The following is a 24,949-nucleotide window of genomic DNA, read 5'->3' as shown; positions in this document are numbered from 1 at the left end:
CCTCTGTGAGTGATGTCTATCATCTCTCCGCAGCCTCTTGTCTCTCCTCTCCTCTGCTCTGTCCTGTCTTCTCTCCGCAGCCTCTTGTCTCTCCTCTGCTCTGTCCTGTCTTCTCTCCGCAGCCTCTTGTCTCTCCTCTGCTCTGTCCTGTCTTCTCTCCGCAGCCTCTTGTCTCTCCTCTGCTCTGTCCTGTCTTCTCTCTGCAGCCTCTTGTCTCTCCTCTCCTTTGCTCTGTCCTGTCTTCTCTCCGCAGCCTCTTGTCTCTCCTCTCCTCTGCTCTGTCCTGTCTTCTCTCCGCAGCCTCTTGTCTCTCCTCTGCTCTGTCCTGTCTTCTCTCCGCAGCCTCTTGTCTCTCCTCTGCTCTGTCCTGTCTTCTCTCCGCAGCCTCTTGTCTCTCCTCTGCTCTGTCCTGTCTTCTCTCCACAGCCTCTTGTCTCTCCTCTCCTCTGCTCTGTCCTGTCTTCTCTCCGCAGCCTCTTGTCTCTCCTCCTCTGCTCTGTCCTGTCTTCTCTCCGCAGCCTCTTGTCTCTCCTCTGCTCTGTCCTGTCTTCTCTCCGCAGCCTCTTGTCTCTCCTCTGCTCTGTCCTGTCTTCTCTCCGCAGCCTCTTGTCTCTCCTCTGCTCTGTCCTGTCTTCTCTCCGCAGCCTCTTGTCTCTCCTCTGCTCTGTCCTGTCTTCTCTCCGCAGCCTCTTGTCTCTCCTGTGCTCTGTCCTGTCTTCTCTCCGCAGCCTCTTGTCTCGTCTCTCCTCTGCTCTGTCCTGTCTTCTCTCCGCAGCCTCTTGTCTCTCCTCTGCTCTGTCCTGTCTTCTCTCCGCAGCCTCTTGTCTCTCCTCTGCTCTGTCCTGTCTTCTCTCCGCAGCCTCTTGTCTCTCCTCTGCTTTGTCCTGTCTTCTCTCCGCAGCCTCTTGTCTCTCCTCTGCTCTGTCCTGTCTTCTCTCCACAGCCTCTTGTCTCTCCTCTCCTCTGCTCTGTCCTGTCTTCTCTCCGCAGCCTCTTGTCTCTCCTCTCCTCTGCTCTGTCCTGTCCTTCTCTCCGCAGCCTCTTGTCTCTCCTCTGCTCTGTCCTGTCTTCTCTCCGCAGCCTCTTGTCTCTCCTCTGCTCTGTCCTGTCTTCTCTCCGCAGCCTCTTGTCTCTCCTCTGCTCTGTCCTGTCTTCTCTCCGCAGCCTCTTGTCTCTCCTCTGCTCTGTCCTGTCTTCTCTCCGCAGCCTCTTGTCTCTCCTCTGCTCTGTCCTGTCTTCTCTCCGCAGCCTCTTGTCTCTCCTCTGCTCTGTCCTGTCTTCTCTCCGCAGCCTCTTGTCTCTCCTCTGCTTTGTCCTGTCTTCTCTCCGCAGCCTCTTGTCTCTCCTCTCCTCTCCTCTGCTCTGTCCTGTCTTCTCTCCGCAGCCTCTTGTCTCTCCTCTGCTCTGTCCTGTCTTCTCTCCGCAGCCTCTTGTCTCGTCTCTCCTCTGCTCTGTCCTGTCTTCTCTCCCCAGCCTCTTGTCTCTCCTCTGCTCTGTCCTGTCTTCTCTCCGCAGCCTCTTGTCTCTCCTCTCCTCTGCTCTGTCCTGTCTTCTCTCCGCAGCCTCTTGTCTCTCCTCTCCTCTGCTCTGTCCTGTCTTCTCTCCGCAGCCTCTTGTCTCTCCTCTGCTCTGTCCTGTCTTCTCTCCGCAGCCTCTTGTCTCTCCTCTGCTCTGTCCTGTCTTCTCTCCGCAGCCTCTTGTCTCTCCTCTGCTCTGTCCTGTCTTCTCTCCGCAGCCTCTTGTCTCTCCTCTGCTCTGTCCTGTCTTCTCTCCGCAGCCTCTTGTCTCGTCTCTCCTCTGCTCTGTCCTGTCTTCTCTCCGCAGCCTCTTGCCTCTCCTGTGCTCTGTCCTGTCTTCTCTCCGCAGCCTCTTGTCTCTCCTCTGCTCTGGCCTGTCTTCTCTCCGCAGCCTCTTGTCTCTCCTCTCCTCTCCTCTGTCCTGTCCTGTCTTCTCTCCGCAGCCTCTTGTCTCTCCTCTCCTCTCCTCTGCTCTGTCCTGTCTTCTCTCCGCAGCCTCTTGTCTCTCCTCTCCTCTCCTCTGCTCTGTCCTGTCTTCTCTCCGCAGCCTCTTGTCTCTCCTCTCCTCTCCTCTGCTCTGTCCTGTCTTCTCTCCGCAGCCTCTTGTCTCGTCTCTCCTCTGCTCTGTCCTGTCTTCTCTCCCCAGCCTCTTGTCTCTCCTCTGCTCTGTCCTGTCTTCTCTCCGCAGCCTCTTGTCTCTCCTCTCCTCTGCTCTGTCCTGTCTTCTCTCCGCAGCCTCTTGTCTCTCCTCTGCTCTGTCCTGTCTTCTCTCCACAGCCTCTTGTCTCTCCTCTGCTTTGTCCTGTCTTCTCTCCGCAGCCTCTTGTCTCTCCTCTCCTCTCCTCTCCTCTCCTCTGCTCTGTCCTGTCTTCTCTCCGCAGCCTCTTGTCTCTCCTCTGCTCTGTCCTGTCTTCTCTCCGCAGCCTCTTGTCTCTCCTCTGCTCTGTCCTGTCTTCTCTCCGCAGCCTCTTGTCTCTCCTCTGCTCTGTCCTGTCTTCTCTCCGCAGCCTCTTGTCTCTCCTCTGCTCTGTCCTGTCTTTTCTCTCCGCAGCCTCTTGTCTCTCCTCTGCTCTGTCCTGTCTTCTCTCGGCAGCCTCTTGTCTCTCCTCTGCTTTGTCCTGTCTTCTCTCCGCAGCCTCTTGCCTCTCCTCTCCTCTGCTCTGTCCTGTCTTCTCTCCGCAGCCTCTTGTCTCTCCTCTGCTTTGTCCTGTCTTCTCTCCGCAGCCTCTTGTCTCTCCTGTGCTCTGGCCTGTCTTCTCTCCGCAGCCTCTTGCCTCTCCTGTGCTCTGGCCTGTCTTCTCTCCGCAGCCTCTTGCCTCTCCTGTGCTCTGGCCTGTCTTCTCTCCGCAGCCTCTTGTCTCTCCTCTGCTCTGGCCTGTCTTCTCTCCGCAGCCTCTTGTCTCTCCTCTGCTCTGGCCTGTCTTCTCTCCGCAGCCTCTTGCCTCTCCTCTGCTCTGGCCTGTCTTCTCTCCGCAGCCTCTTGCCTCTCCTCTGTCCTGTCTTCTCTCCGCAGCCTCTTGTCTCTCCTCTGCTCTGTCCTGTCTTCTCTCCGCAGCCTCTTGTCTCTCCTCTGCTCTGTCCTGTCTTCTCTCCGCAGCCTCTTGTCTCTCCTCTGCTCTGTCCTGTCTTCTCTCCGCAGCCTCTTGTCTCTCCTCTGCTCTGTCCTGTCTTCTCTCCGCAGCCTCTTGCCTCTCCTCTGCTCTGTCCTGTCTTCTCTCCGCAGCCTCTTGCCTCTCCTCTGCTCTGTCCTGTCTTCTCTCCGCAGCCTCTTGCCTCTCCTCTGCTCTGTCCTGTCTTCTCTCCGCAGCCTCTTGCCTCTCCTCTGCTCTGTCCTGTCTTCTCGCTGCAGCCTCTTGCCTCTCCTCTGCTCTGTCCTGTCTTCTCTCCGCAGCCTCTTGCCCTTCATTGCTTGGTTTGCTCCTCGTCTTCCCTCACTCACGCATTTCCCCTCCATTGTGTTTGAGTTTTTCACCTTTGCTGTTTCTTGAGTTTCTCACTTGTACAAGCCTTCTCTTTGTAAGGACGCGCTGCCCGTGATGTCGCCCAGGCCCTGAAGTCCCTGGCACAGGCTAGTCGTGGTGTAGCAGCAAACGCTTCAGATCCAGCTGTGCAGACCGCAATGTTAGAGTGTGCGGGAGATGTCATGGACAAGTCTGGAAATCTCATTGAAGAGGCTAAAAGAGCCGTGGGTAAACCAGCAGATGCCGAAGGTCAGCAGAGACTGGCTCAGGTGTGTAGTGGACCTGTGATGGGTAAGATTGGGGGGCTGTCTCCTGCTGGGTGCTGGTGAGTGCTCGTCGTCTTTCCTCTGGGCGCTCTCTGTGTGTCAGTTATGATTCTTCTGCCAGTCAGGGTTCTCTCGGCTGCAGTCGGTGACGGTCTTTCCTCTGGGTGCTCTCCACGTGTCAGTTATGGTTCTTCTGCCGGTCGCGGCTGTCTCGGCTGCAGTCGGCGACGGTCTTTCCTCTGGGCGCTCTCCACGTGTCAGTTATGGTTCTTCTGCCGGTCGCGGCTGTCTCGGCTGCAGTCGGCGACGGTCTTTCCTCTGGGCCCTCTCCATGTGTCAGTCATGATTCTTCTTCCGGTCGCGGCTCTCTCGGCTGCAGTCGGAGCTCTCTCGGCTGCAGTCGGTGACGGTCTTTCCTCTGCAGGTCGCTAAGGCCGTGTCCCAGGCCCTGAGCCGGTGTGTGAACTGTCTGCCCGGACAGAGAGATGTGGACGCTGCAATAAAGAGCATCGGAGAAGCCAGCAAGAAGCTCCTGGCGACCTCTGTAAGTGCCCTCCACCCTGTATTCGCCTGCCGCAGGCTCGGCCCCACCATGTACCTTAATGTCGCCATGACCCCATGATGCTCCTCCTGTCACTGTATCATCTGTACCTTTCAGTTCCCTCCCAGCAACAAGAACTTCCAGGAAGCGCAGGGTCAGCTGAACCAGGCGGCGGCCGGCCTCAATCAGTCTGCAAACGAACTTGTGCAAGCGTCCCGAGGAACCCCGCAGGATCTGGCCAAGGCTTCTGGCAAATATGGTCAGGACTTCAATGAGTTCCTCCTGGCAGGAGTGGAGATGGCAGGACAGTCACAGGTATGAAGATGGCCATCACCCAGAGCGGAGACGGTGCAGGGGCAGCACCAGGGCTTTACTGGCTATTCTGGGATTTATTCGGAAACCTGTGTCGCGGTCAAGCATCTTTCTTGTATGCTCCACTAATAGACAAGGGATGTGTGACAGGAGGATGTACAGAGCCACAGCGGTGAGGGATGTGTGACAGGAGGATGTACAGAGCCACAACAGAGAGAGATGTGTGACAGGAGGATGTACAGAGCCACAGCAGAGAGGGATGTGATACAGGAGGATGTACAGAGGCACAGCAGAGAGGGATGTGTGACAGGAGGATGTACAGAGGCACAGCAGAGAGGGATGTGTGACAGGAGGATGTACAGAGGCACAGCAGAGAGGGATGTGTGACAGGAGGATGTACAGAGCCACAACAGAGAGAGATGTGTGACAGGAGGATGTACAGAGCCACAGCAGAGAGGGATGTGTGACATGAGGATGTACAGAGCCACAGCGGTGAGGGATGTGTGACAGGAGGATGTACAGAGGCACAGCAGAGAGGGATGTCTGACAGGTGGATGTACAGAGGCACAGCAGAGAGGGATGTGTGACAGGAGGATGTACAGAGCCACAGCAGAGAGGGATGTGTGACAGGAGGATGTACAGAGGCACAGCAGAGAGGGATGTGTGACAGGAGGATGTACAGAGGCACAGCAGAGAGGGATGTGTGACAGGAGGATGTACAGAGGCACAGCAGAGAGGGATGTGTGACATGAGCATGTACAGAGCCACAGCGGTGAGGGATGTGTGACAGGAGGATGTACAGAGGCACAGCAGAGAGGGATGTGTGACAGGAGGATGTACAGAGCCACAGCAGAGAGGGATGTGTGACAGGAGGATGTACAGAGCCACAGCAGAGAGGGATGTGTGACAGGAGGATGTACAGAGGCACAGCAGAGAGAGATGTGTGACAGGAGGATGTACAGAGGCACAGCAGAGAGGGATGTGTGACAGGAGGATGTACAGAGGCACAGCAGAGAGGGATGTGTGACAGGAGGATGTACAGAGCCACAGCAGAGAGGGATGTGTGACAGGGGGATGTACAGAGGCACAGCAGAGAGGGATGTGTGACAGGAGGATGTACAGAGCCACAACAGAGAGAGATGTGTGACAGGAGGATGTACAGAGGCACAGCAGAGAGGGATGTGTGACAGGAGTATGTACAGAGCCACAGCGGTGAGGGATGTGTGACAGGAGGATGTACAGAGGCACAGCAGAGAGAGATGTGTGACAGGAGGATGTACAGAGCCACAACAGAGAGGGATGTGTGACAGGAGGATGTACAGAGCCACAGCGGTGAGGGATGTGTGACAGGAGGATGTACAGAGGCACAGCAGAGAGGGATGTGTGACAGGAGGATGTACAGAGGCACAGCAGAGAGGGATGTGTGACAGGAGGATGTACAGAGGCACAGCAGAGAGGGATGTGTGACAGGAGGATGTACAGAGCCACAACAGAGAGGGATGTGTGACATGAGGATGTACAGAGCCACAGCGGTGAGGGATGTGTGACAGGAGGATGTACAGAGCCACAGCGGTGAGGGATGTGTGACAGGAGGATGTACAGAGGCACAGCAGAGAGGGATGTGTGACAGGAGGATGTACAGAGGCACAGCAGAGAGAGATGTGTGACAGGAGGATGTACAGAGGCACAGCAGAGAGGGATGTGTGACAGGAGGATGTACAGAGCCACAGCGGTGAGGGATGTGAGACAGGAGGATGTACAGAGCCACAGCAGAGAGAGATGTGTGACAGGAGGATGTACAGAGGCACAGCAGAGAGGGATGTGTGACAGGAGGATGTACAGAGCCACAGCAGAGAGGGATGTGTGACAGGAGGATGTACAGAGCCACAGCAGAGAGAGATGTGTGACATGAAGATGTACAGAGGCACAGCAGAGAGGGATGTGTGACAGGAGGATGTACAGAGGCACAGCAGAGAGGGATGTGTGACAGGAGGATGTATAGAGGCACAGCAGAGAGGGATGTGTGATAGGAGGATGTACAGAGCCACAGCGGTGAGGGATGTGAGACAGGAGGATGTACAGAGCCACAGCAGAGAGAGATGTGTGACAGGAGGATGTACAGAGGCACAGCAGAGAGGGATGTGTGACAGGAGGATGTACAGAGCCACAGCAGAGAGGGATGTGTGACATGAAGATGTACAGAGGCACAGCAGAGAGGGATGTGTGACAGGAGGATGTACAGAGGCACAGCAGAGAGAGATGTGTGACAGGAGGATGTACAGAGGCACAGCAGAGAGGGATGTGTGACAGGAGGATGTACAGAGGCACAGCAGAGAGGGATGTGTGACAGGAGGATGTACAGAGGCACAGCAGAGAGGGATGTGTGACAGGAGGATGTACAGAGGCACAGCAGAGAGGGATGTGTGACAGGAGGATGTACAGAGGCACAGCAGAGAGGGATGTGTGACAGGAGGATGTACAGAGCCACAGCAGAGAGGGATGTGTGACAGGAGGATGTACAGAGGCACAGCAGAGAGGGATGTGTGACAGGAGGATGTACAGAGGCACAGCAGAGAGGGATGTGTGACAGGAGGATGTACAGAGCCACAGCAGAGAGGGATGTGTGACAGGAGGATGTACAGAGGCACAGCAGAGAGGGATGTGTGACAGGAGGATGTACAGAGGCACAGCAGAGAGGGATGTGTGACAGGAGGATGTACAGAGGCACAGCAGAGAGGGATGTGTGACAGGAGGATGTACAGAGGCACAGCAGAGAGGGATGTGTGACAGGAGGATGTACAGAGGCACAGCAGAGAGGGATGTGTGACAGGAGGATGTACAGAGCCACAGCAGAGAGGGATGTGTGACAGGAGGATGTACAGAGGCACAGCAGAGAGGGATGTGTGACAGGAGGATGTACAGAGGCACAGCAGAGAGGGATGTGTGACAGGAGGATGTACAGAGGCACAGCAGAGAGGGATGTGTGACAGGAGGATGTACAGAGGCACAGCAGAGAGGGATGTGTGACAGGAGGATGTACAGAGGCACAGCAGAGAGGGATGTGTGACAGGAGGATGTACAGAGGCACAGCTGAGAGGGATGTGTGACAGGAGGATGTACAGAGGCACAGCTGAGAGGGATGTGTGACAGGAGGATGTACAGAGGCACAGCAGAGAGGGATGTGTGACAGGAGGATGTACAGAGCCACAGCAGAGAGGGATGTGTGACAGGAGGATGTACAGAGGCACAGCAGAGAGGGATGTGTGACAGGAGGATGTACAGAGCCACAGCAGAGAGGGATGTGTGACAGGAGGATGTACAGAGCCACAGCGGTGAGGGATGTGTGACAGGAGGATGTACAGAGCCACAGCGGTGAGGGATGTGTGACAGGAGGATGTACAGAGCCACAGCAGAGAGGGATGTGTGACAGGAGGATGTACAGAGGCACAGCAGAGAGGGATGTGTGACAGGAGGATGTACAGAGCCACAGCGGTGAGGGATGTGTGACAGGAGGATGTACAGAGCCACAGCGGTGAGGGATGTGTGACAGGAGGATGTACAGAGGCACAGCAGAGAGGGATGTGTGACAGGGGGATGTACAGAGGCACAGCAGAGAGGGATGTGTGACAGGAGGATGTACAGAGGCACAGCAGAGAGGGATGTGTGACAGGAGGATGTACAGAGCCACAGCAGAGAGGGATGTGTGACAGGAGGATGTACAGAGGCACAGCAGAGAGGGATGTGTGACAGGGGGATGTACAGAGCCACAGCAGAGAGGGATGTGTGACAGGAGGATGTACAGAGGCACAGCAGAGAGGGATGTGTGACAGGAGGATGTACAGAGGCACATCTGACTGGTGCTGCTCGGCGTCCCTCTTCTGTCTGCAGAGTAAGGAGGACCAGTCTCAGGTCGTCTCCAACCTGAAGAGCATCTCCCTGTCATCCAGCAAGTTGCTACTGGCAGCTAAAGCGCTGTCTGCGGACCCCGCCGCGCCAAACCTGAAGATCCAGCTCGCCGCTGCAGCCAGGTGAGTGCAAGGGAGGGGCCATACAGTGGGGGGCGTGTCATGTCTGTGTAGGATCTATACGGTCCGCCCCCGGGTAGACTCGTCTCCTCCCCCTCCATGTTATATATCATAGCTCCCCTCCCTCCATGTTATATATCATAGCTCCTCCCCTCTATATGTTCTGTATATCTATGTTCTCAGTACATTATATGACACGCCCCCCCATGTTATATATCATAGCTCCTCCCCTCTATATGTTCTGTATATCTGTTCTCAGTACATTATGACACGTTCCCCCCCCATGTTATATATCATAGCTCCTCCCCCTCCATGTTATATATCATAGCTCCTCTCCCTCCATGTTATATATCATAGCTCCTCCCCTCTATATGCTCTGTATATCTATGTTCTCAGTACATTATAACACGTCCCCCCCCCATGTTATATATCATAGCTCCTCTCCCTCCATGTTATATATCATAGCTCGTCCCCCCCCCCCCCATGTTATATATCATATCTCATCTCCCTCCATGTTATATATCATAGCTCCTCCCCCCATGTTATATATCATAGCTCCTCTCCCTCCATGTTATATATCATAGCTCCTCCCCCCATGTAATATATCATAGCTCCTCCCCTCTATATGTTCTGTATATCTATGTTCTCAGTACATTATGACACGTCCCCCCCCCCATGTTATATATCATAGCTCCTCTCCCTCCATGTTATATATCATAGCTCCTCCCCCCCCCCCCATGTTATATATCATATCTCATCTCCCTCCATGTTATATATCATAGCTCCTCCCCCCATGTTATATATCATAGCTCCTCTCCCTCCATGTTATATATCATAGCTCCTCCCCCCATGTAATATATCATAGCTCCTCCCCTCTATATGTTCTGTATATCTATGTTCTCAGTACATTATGACACGTCCCCCCCCCATGTTATATATCATAGCTCCTCTCCCTCCATGTTATATATCATAGCTCCTCCCCCCATGTTATATATCATAGCTCCTCCCCCCATGTTATATATCATAGCCCCTCCCCCTCCATGTTATATATCATAGCTCCTCCCCTCTATGTTCTGTATATGTATGTTCTCAGTACATTATGACACGTTCCCCCCCCCATGTTATATATCATAGCTCCTCTCCCTCCATGTTATATATCATAGCCCCTCCCCCTCCATGTTATATATCATAGCTCCTCCCTCTATATGTTCTGTATATCTATGTTCTCAGTACATGACACGTCCCCCCCCCCATGTATATATCATAGCTCCTCCCCTCTATATGTTCTGTATATCATAGCTCCTCTCCTCCATGTTATATATCATAGCTCCTCTCCCTCCATGTTATATATCATAGCTCCTCTCCCTCCATGTTATATATCATAGCTCCTCCCCCCCATGTTATATATCATAGCTCCTCTCCCTCCATGTTATATATCATAGCTCCTCTCCCTCCATGTTATATATCATAGCTCCTCCCCCCCATGTTATATATCATAGCTCCTCTCCCTCCATGTTATATATCATAGCTCCTCTCCCTCCATGTTATATATCATAGCTCCTCTCCCTCCATGTTATATATCATAGCTCCTCTCCCTCCATGTTATATATCATAGCTCCTCTCCCTCCATGTTATATATCATAGCTCCTCTCCCTCCATGTTATATATCATAGCTCCTCTCCCTCCATGTTATATATCATAGCTCCTCTCCCTCCATGTTATATATCATAGCTCCTCTCCCTCCATGTTATATATCATATCTCATCTCCCTCCATGTTATATATCATAGCTCCTCCCCCCATGTTATATATCATAGCTCCTCTCCCTCCATGTTATATATCATAGCTCCTCCCCCCATGTAATATATCATAGCTCCTCCCCTCTATATGTTCTGTATATCTATGTTCTCAGTACATTATGACACGTCCCCCCCCCATGTTATATATCATAGCTCCTCTCCCTCCATGTTATATATCATAGCTCCTCCCCCCATGTTATATATCATAGCTCCTCCCCCATGTTATATATCATAGCCCCTCCCCCTCCATGTTATATATCATAGCTCCTCCCCTCTATGTTCTGTATATGTATGTTCTCAGTACATTATGACACGTTCCCCCCCCCATGTTATATATCATAGCTCCTCTCCCTCCATGTTATATATCATAGCCCCTCCCCCTCCATGTTATATATCATAGCTCCTCCCCTCTATATGTTCTGTATATCTATGTTCTCAGTACATGACACGTCCCCCCCCATGTTATATATCATAGCTCCTCCCCTCTATATGTTCTGTATATCATAGCTCCTCTCCCTCCATGTTATATATCATAGCTCCTCTCCCTCCATGTTATATATCATAGCTCCTCTCCCTCCATGTTATATATCATAGCTCCTCCCCCCCATGTTATATATCATAGCTCCTCTCCCTCCATGTTATATATCATAGCTCCTCTCCCTCCATGTTATATATCATAGCTCCTCCCCCCCATGTTATATATCATAGCTCCTCTCCCTCCATGTTATATATCATAGCTCCTCTCCCTCCATGTTATATATCATAGCTCCTCTCCCTCCATGTTATATATCATAGCTCCTCTCCCTCCATGTTATATATCATAGCTCCTCTCCCTCCATGTTATATATCATAGCTCCTCTCCCTCCATGTTATATATCATAGCTCCTCTCCCCCCATGTTATATATCATAGCTCCTCCCCCCCCATGTTATATATCATAGCTCCTCTCCCCCCATTTTATATATCATAGCTCCTCCCCCCATGTTATATATCATAGCTCCTCCTCTCTATATGTTCTGCCCCTCATTATATATGTGTATATGGTTGGTGGGGCTTCCGTACGGCAGGATTTGCTCAGTAATTTGTGATTTTTCAGGGCGGTGACTGACAGCATCAATCAGCTGATCACAGTGTGCACCCAGCAAGCTCCGGGACAGAAGGAATGCGACAACGCTCTGCGTGAGCTGGAGGTAACATCTCCTGTGTCCCTAGTATTGAGCTCCAGGTTCTGGAGGTTGTCATCTCCTGTGTCTCTAGTATTGAGCTCCAGGTTCTGGAGGTGTCATCTCCTGTGTCTCTCTAGTATTGAGCTCCAGGTTCTGGAGGTGTCATCTCCTGTGTCTCTCTAGTATTGAGCTCAAGGTTCTGGAGGTGTCATCTCCTGTGTCTCTAGTATTGAGCTGTAGGTTCTGGAGGTGACATCTCCTGTGTCTCTAGTATGGGGCCTTACATTCCAGAAGTGTTATATCTTTTGTATCCTGTATTGTCCTGTTTCTCTAGTATTGAGCTCCAGGTTCTGGAGGTGTCATCTCCTGTGTCCCTAGTGTTGAGCTCCAGGTTCTGGAGGTGTCATCTCCTGTGTCTCTAGTATTGAGCTGTAGGTTCTGGAGGTGACATCTCCTGTGTCTCTAGTATGGGGCCTTACATTCCAGAAGTGTTATATCTTTTGTATCCTGTATTGTCCTGTTTCTCTAGTATTGAGCTCCAGGTTCTGGAGGTGTCATCTCCTGTGTCTCTAGTATTGAGCTCAAGGTTCTGGAGGTGTCATCTCCTGTGTCTCTCTAGTATTGAGCTCAAGGTTCTGGAGGTGTCATCTCCTGTGTCTCTAGTATTGAGCTGTAGGTTCTGGAGGTGACATCTCCTGTGTCTCTAGTATGGGGCCTTACATTCCAGAAGTGTTATATCTTTTGTATCCTGTATTGTCCTGTTTCTCTAGTATTGAGCTCCAGGTTCTGGAGGTGTCATCTCCTGTGTCTCTAGTATTGAGCTCAAGGTTCTGGAGGTGTCATCTCCTGTGTCTCTCTAGTATTGAGCTCAAGGTTCTGGAGGTGACATCTCCTGTGTCTCTAGTATGGGGCCTTACATTCCAGAAGTGTTATATCTTTTGTATCCTGTATTGTCCTGTTTCTCTAGTATTGAGCTCCAGGTTCTGGAGGTGTCATCTCCTGTGTCTCTAGTATTGAGCTCAAGGTTCTGGAGGTGTCATCTCCTGTGTCTCTCTAGTATTGAGCTGTAGGTTCTGGAGGTGACATCTCCTGTGTCTCTAGTATGGGGCCTTACATTCCAGAAGTGTTATATCTTTTGTATCCTGTATTGTCCTGTTTCTCTAGTATTGAGCTCCGGGTTCTGGAGGTGTCATCTCCTGTGTCCCTAGTGTTGAGCTCCAGGTTCTGGAGGTGTCATCTCTTGTGTCTCTAGCATTGATCTCTAGGTTCTCGAGGTGACATCTCTAGTATTAAGCGGTAGGTTCCAGAGGTTACATCTCCATGTCTCTAGTGTTTGGCTATAGACTCTGGAGGTGATGTTTTCTTTGTCCCTTGTTTCGAGTTGTAGGTTCTTGGGGTGGCATCTTATTTGTCACTAGATTTGAGTTCTAATTTATGTAGGTGGTATCTCCTGGGTCTTATTGAGCTGAAAGTTATGGAGGTGCATCTACTTTGTCTCTAGTGCTGAGCTCCAGGTTCTGGAGGTGTAATTTTCTGTGTCTCTAGTATTGAGCTGTAGGTTTTGGAGGTGTCATCTCTTGTGTCTCTAGTATTGAATTCCAGGTTCTAGAGGTGTCATCTCCTGTTTCTCTAGCATTGAGCCACAAGTACTGGAGGTGTCATCTCCTGTTTCTCTAGCATTGAGCCCCAAGTACTGGAGGTGTCATCTCCTGTTTCTCTAGCATTGAGCCCCAAGTACTGGAGGTGTCATCTCCTGTTTCTCTAGTATTGAGCCCCAGGTATTGGAGGTGTCATCTCCTGTTTCTCTAGTATTGAGCCCCAGGTATTGGAGGTGTCATCTCCTGTTTCTCTAGTATTGAGCTCCAGGTTCTGGAGGTGTCATCTCCTGTTTCTCTAGCATTGAGCCCCAAGTACTGGAGGTGTCATCTCCTGTTTCTCTAGTATTGAGCCCCAGGTATTGGAGGTGTCATCTCCTGTTTCTCTAGTATTGAGCTCCAGGTTCTGGAGGTGTCATCTCCTGTGTCTCTAGTATTGAGCTCCAGGTTCTGGAGGTGTCATCTCCTGTTTCTCTAGTATTGAGCTCCAGGTTCTGGAGGTGTCATCTCCTGTTTCTCTAGTATTGAGCTCCAGGTTCTGGAGGTGTCATCTCCTGTTTCTCTAGTATTGAGCTCCAGGTTCTAGAGGTGTCATCTCCTGTGTCTCTAGTATTGAGCTCCAGGTTCTGGAGGTGTAATTTTCTGTGTCTCTAGTATTGAGCTCCAGGTTCTGGAGGTGTCATCTCCTGTTTCTCTAGTATTGAGCTCCAGGTTCTGGAGGTGTCATCTCCTGTTTCTCTAGTATTGAGCTCCAGGTTCTGGAGGTGTCATCTCCTGTTTCTCTAGTATTGAGCTCCAGGTTCTAGAGGTGTCATCTCCTGTGTCTCTAGTATTGAGCTCCAGGTTCTGGAGGTGTAATTTTCTGTGTCTCTAGTATTGAGCTCCAGGTTCTGGAGGTGTCATCTCCTGTGTTTCTCTAGTATTGAGCTCCAGGTTCTGGAGGTGTCATCTCCTGTGTCTCTAGTAGGGCTGTCACAATACAAAAATCTGCATTCGATTTTGATACCATAAAAAAGTATTGGATTAGAGAAAGGTAGTCAATCTCAGCTGAAGTAGAGGTGGAAGCACGGGCGGTGCTGGGCACTGAATTATATATGAAAAAATAAATGCAGATAAAATCCAGCAATTCACACGTCGTCTACGTGTTTTAGGTCAAACCTCGGAGACCCTTAAATCATGACAATGTTGTGTCCAAAAATGTATTCCGACCACAGCCCATGAATGGAGCAGGAGGCCGGAAACGGGCACAGCTGCAACTCTTGGATGGTTCGACGTCGAAAAGAAACGTATGAAGCAAGAAACAAAATAAAACTTGTAATGTTAATAATGCAGGATTAAGTCACGTCTTGTATGTAGTCCTGCGGGTATGCGTGTCCCCGACTGACAGATCCGAAAAGACTCCCGATTAAGTAGCTTAGGCCTGTGGTCACCGCCACGAATCGGCGGAGTAACCTGTTCTATCCCCTGCACGTGAAGTATTGCCATTATGGTAGACTGACAGGTGTTTCCCGATCCGAACCTTCAGCTCGTTACTGGTGAGACCCACATGATGCTGCAATAAACCACGAACCATCCAGCTTTCTTGGGTGTAAAGAACTTTCCACTGTTATAATATGCGTCATCCGTCCCTTAAAGCCGTCGAAGATTGTGAAGAAAGATGTATGAAAAAATGGACGCGAGTTTTAATATTCAAGGCAAAAGCTCTCAAAATGTCCTGGAACTAAAGATCCAAATGTCTTCCCTGGAAAAAGCTTTTTGCCAATGAAATGAGGACCTGGTGGGGTCTTACTCTCCAGAGGTACGTGGGAAGAGAGACGATCCCCCGGCCTCAGATTGAAAAAAGAAAAAGCCCACCGTTATTCATTCTGAATCCATTATTTCCCAGCGGCAAATCATTTTTTCAGAGTGTTCTATCAAACAAATGTTTGCTAATATCTCAAGAGGAAGAAACTCCTCGGTTAACTCTCCTGGAAGAAATAAAAGCCCCACAAGACTCCATTATCCCTTTCACGGATCTTACTGCGTTTAAGGAACGGGATGAGAAATTACAACAGAAGCTAAATAATCTTGAGCAAAGTCTCATTAAAATGGAGGAGGACAAGGTGACCCTTGCAGGACTGTAACACTAATGTGGTGTACGCTTGGCCTGGGATGGGCAATATTGAGGACAAGGTGACCTTACAGGACTGTAACACTAATGTGGTGTACGCTTGGCCTAGGATAGGTAATATTGAGGTCAAGGTGACCTGGGATGGGCAATATTGAGGACAAGGTGACCTTACAGGGCTGTAACACTAATGTGGTGTATGCTTGGCCTAGGATAGGTAATATTGAGGTCAAGGTGACCTTACAGGACTGTAACACAAATGTGGTGTATGCTTGGCCTAGGATAGGTAATATTGAGGTCAAGGTGACCTTACAGGACTGTAACACAAATGTGGTGTATGCTTGGCCTAGGATAGGTAATATTGAGGTCAAGGTGACCTTACAGGACTGTAACACTAATGTGGTGTACGCTTGGCCTGGGATGGGCAATATTGAGGACAAGGTGACCTTACAGGGCTGTAACACTAATGTGGTGTATGCTTGGCCTAGGATAGGTAATATTGAGGTCAAGGTGACCTTACAGGGCTGTAACACTAATGTGGTGTACGCTTGGCCTGGGATAGGTAATATTGAGGACAAGGTGACCTTACAGGACTGTAACACTAATGTGGTGTACGCTTGGCCTGGGATGGGCAATATTGAGGACAAGGTGACCCCTACAGGACTGTTACACTAATGTGGTGTACGCTTGGCCTGGGATAGGTAATATTGAGGTCAAGGTGACCTGGGATGGGCAATATTGAGGACAAGGTGACCCCTACAGGACTGTTACACTAATGTGGTGTACGCTTGGCCTGGGATGGGCAATATTGAGGTCAAGGTGACCTGGGATGGGCAATATTGAGGACAAGGTGACCCCTACAGGACTGTTACACTAATGTGGTGTACGCTTGGCCTGGGATGGGCAATATTGAGGTCAAGGTGACCTGGGATGGGCAATATTGAGGACAAGGTGACCCCTACAGGACTGTTACACTAATGTGGTGTATGTTTGGCCTAGGATAGGTAATATTGAGGACAAGGTGACCCTTACAGGACTGTTACACTAATGTGGTGTATGCTTGGCCTAAGATAGGTAATATTGAGGACCAGGTGACCTGGGATGGGCAATATTGAGGACAAGGTGACCCTTACAGGACTGTAACACTAATGTGGTGTACGCTTGGCCTGGGATGGGCAATATTGAGGTCAAGGTGACCTTACAGGACTGTAACACTAATGTGGTGTACGCTTGGCCTGGGATGGGCAATATTGAGGACAAGGTGACCTTACAGGACTGTAACACTAATGTGGTGTACGCTTGGCCTGGGATGGGCAATATTGAGGACAAGGTGACCTTACAGGACTGTAACACTAATGTGGTGTACGCTTGGCCTGGGATGGGCAATATTGAGGACAAGGTGACCTTACAGGACTGTAACACTAATGTGGTGTACGCTTGGCCTGGGATGGGCAATATTGAGGTCAAGGTGACCTTACAGGACTGTAACACTAATGTGGTGTACGCTTGGCCTGGGATGGGCAATATTGAGGACAAGGTGACCTTACAGGACTGTAACACTAATGTGGTGTACGCTTGGCCTCGGATGGGTAATATTGAGGACAAGGTGACCTTACAGGACTGTAACACTAATGTGGTGTACACTTGGCCTGGGATGGGCAATATTACTCCACGGTCCATCTTGAGGAGTCATGGCAGGAAGTACCGCACACCTACAGGGCCGGGCTCTTCAGGTTTGGCTTTGGAATCCGCTGCTCCTGACTTTCGTTCTACTCTGGCTCAGGATCAATATAAAATACTGATAGAGCAGGGTCTAGAAAAAAAAAATCAAATACCGCTGAGCGGGACGGAAGCACTCCAAGTGTAAACCGTTACCCTTCGAGGCTCACCTACAGGTCATCAATATTTCATCTAAGATTCTGACTCGAGCAGAAATTGATGTTCTATCCAAGGGCCTATTGTTTTAACCTGTGAGACTATAGTCGACCTCAATAGACTTCCAGGATGTGAAGGCCATGGAGGCCGCGTCTCTACCAGAACAACCGCCGGTGGGTGCTCGTGCAGGTGCCAATGTCTCTTCTACTTGAAATGCAGGAATTGCGCTCCTCGGCTTCCAGTGCTTCTACTGATTTTTCGCACACTTTTAAGACCAAACATTATGATTTTTTTCCTATTCAATCGCGCTCACAAGCTCTGGGTCACTTTCTGGAAAATATTGAGATCTCAATACATTAATGGGGTAGTGAAAGGGTTACATAAAGGTAATTTAACTCTGAAAGAATCAATTGCATTACGAGAAATAAAACTTTCCGATGATGTAGTCGTCAAGCGGACGGGGCGGTGGTCCTCGACGTGTGTATAAGCTAGAAAACCTGTTCCCGGATGGATCCGCTCTTGGTGCCCAACCCCTCCCCCATCTTAGAAGGGGCTTTTGCTCAGGGTTTTTTAAGTCCTATATATGTAACAATCCTGTTGTGCCGATATCTCATTCCCCCTAACTGACTGGCAGGTTATTGGCCCTCATGATGTCCCGGTCACCGCACGTGGCCGTTACTATGCTTCCTACACGTGTGTGCAGAGTTTACTTCACAGTTTCTCCGACAGGCTATGTGGTTTTCGCTGAAACATAAATTTTCAATTTTTCAAAATGTTCAATAATTTCTTTTTATTTGCAATTAATTGGAGTTTCTATGGAGGCAAAATCTCCCCCCCCCCTCCCCCTGCGAATATTTATATGGTCTGGTGGGAACATTGTTTCCCTTTTTTCCCATCCATCGGGTGGGACGGCCATTACATCCATGACCTGCTGTCTGGTCTGGCGATGTGGCGGCCATACCGCTTTTTGGCGACGATCCCTGTCACCTGCGATATCTCTTCCGTTGCGTTTCTGGACCTTATTCTGATGGGGGGGCCCAGAGAAGGCGAAGGCATTTACATGTACCACCGTGCTGGCCGTGTCCCGTCATCCTCCTCAGGGGGATTTATCAGGGCTAAACGGAATTGTGACAGTTCCCGCAAATATCCTACATGGATGCTGGATCGCACCAAGTCTGTTGCTCGATCCAAACCCAGGAGTCATCTCCTATATTCTCAATGGCGGCACAGGTCCACCGGTCCGTGACCAGGTCCAGTCTGGAAATCCCTGGAATGTGTAACAATATAAATAAGGATCTAGCTTTACTACAGTTGGATGAAGAATGGTCGTACGCGGTGGAGGACGGTGTCAGATGTTGTCGGCTTAGCATCTTAGTCCCAGTTTATTTGTGGAAAAACGAAGAGCTCGTCCTACGTGGCCGCAATATAAATGCGGGGCAGCCAGGCCAGGGATCGGCAGCTGCTGGATGGTTCGTGGTTTATTGCATCATCATGTGGGTCTCACCAGTAACGAGCTGAAGGTTCGGATCGGGAAACACCTGTCAGTCTACCATAATGGCAATACTTCACGTGCAGGGGATAGAACAGGTTACTCCGCCGATTCGTGGCGGTGACCACAGGCCTAAGCTACTTAATCGGGAGTCTTTTCGGATCTGTCGGTCGGGGACACGCATACCCGCAGGACTAAATACAAGACGTGACCTAATCCTGCATTATTAACATTACAAGTTTTATTTTGTTTCTTGCTTCATACGTTTCTTTTCGACGTCGATCCATCCAAGAGTTGCAGCTGTGCCCGTCTCCGGCCTCCTGCTCCATTCATGGGCTGTGGTCGGAATAAAGGCACCTGGGTTTTATGGACACAACATTGTCATGATTAAGGGTCTCCGAGGGTTGACCTAAAACGCGTAGACGACGTGTGATTTGCTGGATTTTATCTGCATGAAGAAATCAAACCGGTGAGGAGTTTTTGGGAACTGGACTCCCTCCATTTATTTTTTTCATACAAAAGTATTGCGATACTGTAGAACATTCGATACCACACAAAATAAATAAAACACCAAAAAAAGCCGCGTGCATTCCGCATTTTATGGAACGTCCGGCCCATAATAGAACAGTCCGATCCTATTTTTTGGGTGGACAAGGTGACTAAAAAAATGGTTTTAATTTTTTTTTCTGTTGTGCTGTTCACTGCGTAGGAAATATAAAAAAAATATTTTAATAGTTCACACTTTTTCGGATGCAGCGATTTGTAATATTTTTATTTATTATTTTTATATTTTATGTTTGATTTTATATTGTGATTTTTTTTTTTCAAACTTTTAGCATTTTTTTTATTTTTACTTACTAACTGTGAACTCCCTTTTGGGGCTAGAACCTGGTCCTGTGCGCCCTGATAGAGCACACAGCGGCAGGGAGCTGACCATGGTAACCGATCGGAGCCCCACAATTATAATGCTGGGGCTCCGGTCGGAAGCTACCACTGCCACCAATGAGGAGGGGATCGCATGCCCTGTTATTGAGGCGCAGTGGCCACAGTCCATCTCCTCCTCCTCAGTACTAAGTTCCATTGGTGGCAGTGGAGGGTCAGGGGACTTCTTCTCCATTGTGGCGGCTGAGGAGAACATGGCGCACGCTGAGAGCAGTGAATGCCATGTTCTCTGACTGATAGTAGGCTGCGCATCCTAGTATCGGAAAATAGTAAATCCCAGTATCTTATTGATCCAGGTCTAAAAGTATTAATTGGGTTTCGATACCCGATGCAACTCTAGTCTCTATTGAGCTGTAGGTTCTGGAGGTGGTATCTCCTGTGTCTCTAGTATTGAGCTCCAGGTTCTGGAGGTGTCATCTGTTTCTCTAGTATTGAGCTCCAGGTTTTGGAGGTTGTCATTTCCTGTCTTTCTAGTGTTGAGCTCCAGGTTTTGGAGGTTGTCATCTCCTGTGACTCTAGTATTGAGCTCCAGGTTCTGCATGTGTCACCTCCTGTGACTCTAGTATTGAGCTCCAGGTTCTGCATGTGTCACCTCCTGTGTCTCTAGTATTGAGCTGTAGGGTCTGTAGGTGTCATCTCCTGTGTCTCTAGTATTGAGCTGTAGGTTCTGGAGGTGTCATCTCCTGTGTCTCTAGTATTGAGCTCCAAGTTCTGGAGGTGTCATCTCCTGTGTGTCTAGTATTGAGCTGTAGGGTCTGGAGGTGTCATCTCCTGTGTCTCTAGTATTGAGCTCCAGGTTCTGCAGGTGCCACCTCCTGTGTCTATAGTATTGAGCTGTAGGGTCTGGAGGTGTCATCTCCTGTGTTTCAGTGTTGAGCTCCAGGTTTTGGAGGTTGTCATCTCCTGTGTCTCTAGTATTGAGCTGTAGGGTCTGGAGGTGTCACCTCCTGTGTCTATAGTATTGAGCTGTAGGTTCTGGAGGTGTCATCTCCTGTGTCTCTAGTATTGAGCTCCAGGTTCTGCAGGTGCCACCTCCTGTGTCTATAGTATTGAGCTGTAGGGTCTGGAGGTGTCATCTCCTGTGTCTTTACTCTAGTATTGAGTTCCAGGTTCTGAAGGTGTCATCTCCTGTGTCTCTAGAATTGAGCTGTAGGTTCTGGAGGTGATTCTTGAGCACTGACATTATTACATCTGTGATTCCAGACTGTCCGAGAACTGCTGCAGAACCCGACTGAGCCCGTCAACGACCAGTCCTATTTCCACTGTCTGGACAGCGTAATGGAGAACTCCAAGGTGCAGACCTCTTCACTCTGTCATGAGTGTCCACGTCTTGCAGTCTCGGTCACTCCGGGGCCCCATCTTTCATACCTCCCACATTACAATCCACAGTGGTGGTAATGTTTATTTTTCTTCTTTCTTTTAGATTCTGGGTGAATCGATGGCCGGAATCTCTCAGCACGCCAAGACCAGTAATTTACCGGAATTTGGTGAATCTGTTGGTACTGCCTCAAAAGCCCTGTGTGGTCTGACCGAGGCAGCGGCTCAGGTAGGTGGTCAGGATGTCGGGTATCAACCATACCGGCTGGACGCCTCCCCGCTGGCTGTATATACCAGCCGGACACCTCCCCGGATATGTAGAGATGGACTCTTGTATACTATTTGTCCAGTAGCGCACAGCAGTGACTTCTCACCTTTTCCCTCTGCTCAGGCCGCATATCTTGTTGGAGTTTCGGACCCCAGCAGCCGCGCCGGTACGCAGGGTCTTGTGGATCCCACCCAGTTTGCTCGAGCTAATCAGGCTATTCAGATGGCATGTCAGAACCTGGGAGACCCGGCCTGCACACAGTCACAGGTAATAACCTGGGGGTGCTATTGGGTCCGTAGATCGCTCTGTTCCATCCATCATGTCCTCATGTGTATGTTCTCCATCCATAGGTGCTGTCAGCTGCCACCATAGTGGCCAAACACACGTCTGCCCTGTGCAACGCCTGCCGCCTGGCATCAACTCACACCTCCAACCCTGTGGCCAAGAGGCAGTTTGTGCAGTCAGCTAAGGAGGTGGCCAACAGCACAGCCAACCTAGTGAAGACCATCAAGGTACATCCATACCGTCCCGTAATCCTGCCTGATGGGTGGCATTGCGTTCAGCGATGTAATGCCTGAGGAAGTCATGGTCATCTCTTTATTTTAGGCCTTGGATGGAGCATTCAATGAAGAGAATCGGGTGAAGTGCCGTGATGCCACCATCCCACTGATCCACGCCGTGGAGAACCTCACCGCCTTTGCCTCCAATCCAGAGTTTGCTAGTGTTCCAGCGCATATCTCGCCGGAGGTCAGGATACTGATATGCGGTCGTGGACATCTCACATTTCCACAGTTTGGCTTATTCTTGGCTTGTCACTTTTTCAGGGACTCCGCGCCATGGAGCCCATTATCAGCTCCGCTCAGGCCATGCTGGAAAGTTCCTCTGGCCTGATCCAGACCGCACGTTCTCTGGCTGCCAACCCTAAGGACCCTCCGCAGTGGTCAGTGCTAGCCGGCCACTCCCGCACAGTGTCTGATTCCATCAAAAAGCTGATCACTAACATGAGGTGAGAAGGCGAGGGGCGGCGTACAGTCCTGCTTAGATTCCCGAAGTGTTCCCAAGGTGGCATGTGATTCCTGACATGTTTGTCACTCCACAGGGAGAAGGCACCAGGTCAGAGAGAATGTGACCAGGCCATCGAGCTGCTGAACCAGGCGGTGAGAGAGCTAGACCAGGCCTCCTTAGAAGCCATCAGTCAACAGTTGTTGCCACGAGAGGGCATATCCCAGGAGGTGAGTGTGAGCCTTGGCTGTGGGCTTGCTTTATACTGCTGCCTCTCACACATCTGCTTTCCTTCCAGGCTTTGCACAACCAGATGCAGACATCGGTGCAGGAGATCAGTAACCTCATAGACCCGCTGGCCGCAGCAGCGAGGGCAGACTCGTCACAGCTCGGACACAAGGTAAGGGTGTTCTCTCAGGGACTGTGCGGTGGTCTCTCGTGGATTTGAGACCAAGCCCTAACCAGTCCCTGGTGTTCTTCATCCTGGCAGGTATCTCAGATGGCGCAGTACTTCGAGCCATTGACCCACGCAGCTATTGGAGCCGCCTCCAAGACCATCAACCACCAGCAGCAGATGAACCTTCTGGACCAGACCAAGACGTTAGCAGAATCGGCCCTGCAGATGCTCTACACTGCCAAGGAGGCTGGAGGCAACCCCAAGGTGAGGGGCAGGAGCCCAAAGCCATCAGTCTAGGCGTGTCCCTCTCAGCCGGAGTTCACCCCAGCTTGTGGTTTGCTGTTGCAGGTGGCAGCGCATACACAGGAATCTCTGGATGAAGCCGCCCAGATGATGCACGAAGCGGTGGACGACCTGACTGCCACTTTTAATGAGGCAGCGAGTGCGGCAGGGGCCGTGGGGGGAATGGTGGACTCTATCACTCAGGCCATCAACAAGGTTAGTGTTTCCTATACGGACAGCAGCCATTGATGATGACTGATCCAGCTGATGACTGATCTGCGACTTCTCTTTCTAGCTGGATGAGCAGCCCATCGGGGAACCAGAGGGATCCTTTGTTGACTATCAGACGACAATGGTGAAAACGGCCAAAGCCATTGCTGTGACGGTTCAGGAGATGGTGAGTGCCGGCATCCAACGGGCCTCACCTTTACGGTGTCCGAACGTCATACTGTGCGCGCCCCAAAAATGATTAGTGCGCCCCCATCTGGAGCATGTAGAGAAGAGAACCAAAACTGATCAGGAGCCTGGAGGGCATCTAATGGTAGCCTGTCAACATGTATGGGGAAAGGCTGCCCATATGAAATCCCCACAACTGTCAATCTGTGGAGCTGGTTCTTTACTGTAAGAGCTGTGAATCTGTGGAGCAGTCACCTCAGGAGCTGGTTCTTTACTGTAAGAGCTGTGAATCTGTGGAGCAGTCTCCTCAGGAGCAGGTTCTTTACTGTAAGGTCTGTGAATCTGTGGAGCAGTCACCTCAGGAGCTGGTTCTTTACTGTAAGAGCTGTGAATCTGTGGAGCAGTCGCCTCAGGAGCCGGTTCTTTACTGTAAGAGCTGTGAATCTGTGGAGCAGTCACCTCAGGAGCTGGTTCTTTACTGTAAGAGCTGTGAATCTGTGGAGCAGTCACCTCAGGAGCCGGTTCTTTACTGTAAGAGCTGTGAATCTGTGGAGCAGTCTCCTCAGGAGCTGGTTCTTTACTGTAAGAGCTGTGAATCTGTGGAGCAGTCTCCTCAGGAGCTGGTTCTTTACTGTAAGAGCTGTGAATCTGTGGAGCAGTCACCTCAGGAGCTGGTTCTTTACTGTAAGAGCTGTGAATCTGTGGAGCAGTCTCCTCAGGAGCTGGTTCTTTACTGTAAGAGCTGTGAATCTGTGGAGCAGTCACCTCAGGAGCTGGTTCTTTACTGTAAGAGCTGTGAATCTGTGGAGCAGTCTCCTCAGGAGCCGGTTCTTTACTGTAAGAGCTGTGAATCTGTGGAGCAGTCACCTCAGGAGCTGGTTCTTTACTGTAAGAGCTGTGAATCTGTGGAGCAGTCTCCTCAGGAGCTGGTTCTTTACTGTAAGAGCTGTGAATCTGTGGAGCAGTCTCCTCAGGAGCTGGTTCTTTACTGTAAGGGCTGTGAATCTGTGGAGCAGTCACCTCAGGAGCTGGTTCTTTACTGTAAGAGCTGTGAATCTGTGGAGCAGTCACCTCAGGAGCTGGTTCTTTACTGTAAGAGCTGTGAATCTGTGGAGCAGTCACCTCAGGAGCCGGTTCTTTACTGTAAGAGCTGTGAATCTGTGGAGCAGTCTCCTCAGGAGCTGGTTCATTACTGTAAGAGCTGTGAATCTGTGGAGCAGTCTCCTCAGGAGCCGGTTCTTTACTGTAAGAGCTGTGAATCTGTGGAGCAGTCACCTCAGGAGCCGGTTCTTTACTGTAAGAGCTGTGAATCTGTGGAGCAGTCTCCTCAGGAGCTGGTTCTTTACTGTAAGAGCTGTGAATCTGTGGAGCAGTCACCTCAGGAGCTGGTTCTTTACTGTAAGAGCAGTGAATCTGTGGAGCAGTCACCTCAGGAGCTGGTTCTTTATTGTAAGGGCTGTGAATCTGTGGAGCAGTCACCTCAGGAGCTGGTTCTATACTGTAAGAGCTGTGAATCTGTGGAGCAGTCACCTCAGGAGCTGGTTCTTTACTGTAAGAGCTGTGAATCTGCGGAGCAGTCTCCTCAGGAGCTGGTTCTTTACTGTAAGAGCTGTGAATCTGTGGAGCAGTCACCTCAGGAGCTGGTTCTTTACTGTAAGAGCTGTGAATCTGTGGAGCAGTCACCTCAGGAGCTG

General features: G+C 50.5%; 1 protein-coding gene across 2 annotated transcripts in view; it reads left to right on the top strand.

Annotated features, from left to right (window-relative positions):
• The window catches only part of LOC122922490 (talin-1), a 94,598-nt gene that overhangs the window by 45,593 nt on the left and 24,056 nt on the right, over positions 1-24,949 (top strand). For both annotated transcript variants that reach the window (XM_044273095.1, XM_044273094.1), the window contains 16 exons: positions 3,539-3,747; positions 4,169-4,288; positions 4,403-4,600; positions 8,486-8,625; positions 11,516-11,609; positions 20,797-20,886; positions 21,017-21,139; positions 21,302-21,445; positions 21,529-21,690; positions 21,785-21,925; positions 22,003-22,184; positions 22,278-22,410; positions 22,479-22,580; positions 22,671-22,841; positions 22,926-23,075; positions 23,155-23,256. In XM_044273095.1, coding sequence (XP_044129030.1) covers positions 3,539-3,747; positions 4,169-4,288; positions 4,403-4,600; positions 8,486-8,625; positions 11,516-11,609; positions 20,797-20,886; positions 21,017-21,139; positions 21,302-21,445; positions 21,529-21,690; positions 21,785-21,925; positions 22,003-22,184; positions 22,278-22,410; positions 22,479-22,580; positions 22,671-22,841; positions 22,926-23,075; positions 23,155-23,256 — 2,261 coding nt within the window. The remainder of the gene's footprint in view (positions 1-3,538; positions 3,748-4,168; positions 4,289-4,402; positions 4,601-8,485; positions 8,626-11,515; positions 11,610-20,796; positions 20,887-21,016; positions 21,140-21,301; positions 21,446-21,528; positions 21,691-21,784; positions 21,926-22,002; positions 22,185-22,277; positions 22,411-22,478; positions 22,581-22,670; positions 22,842-22,925; positions 23,076-23,154; positions 23,257-24,949) is intronic.

Source organism: Bufo gargarizans, unplaced genomic scaffold, assembly GCF_014858855.1.
Source record: "Bufo gargarizans isolate SCDJY-AF-19 unplaced genomic scaffold, ASM1485885v1 fragScaff_scaffold_389_pilon, whole genome shotgun sequence".
Lineage (NCBI taxonomy): Eukaryota > Metazoa > Chordata > Amphibia > Anura > Bufonidae > Bufo > Bufo gargarizans.
Note: the sequence above shows the minus strand (reverse complement) of the source record. Positions and strands in the feature narration are given on the sequence as shown.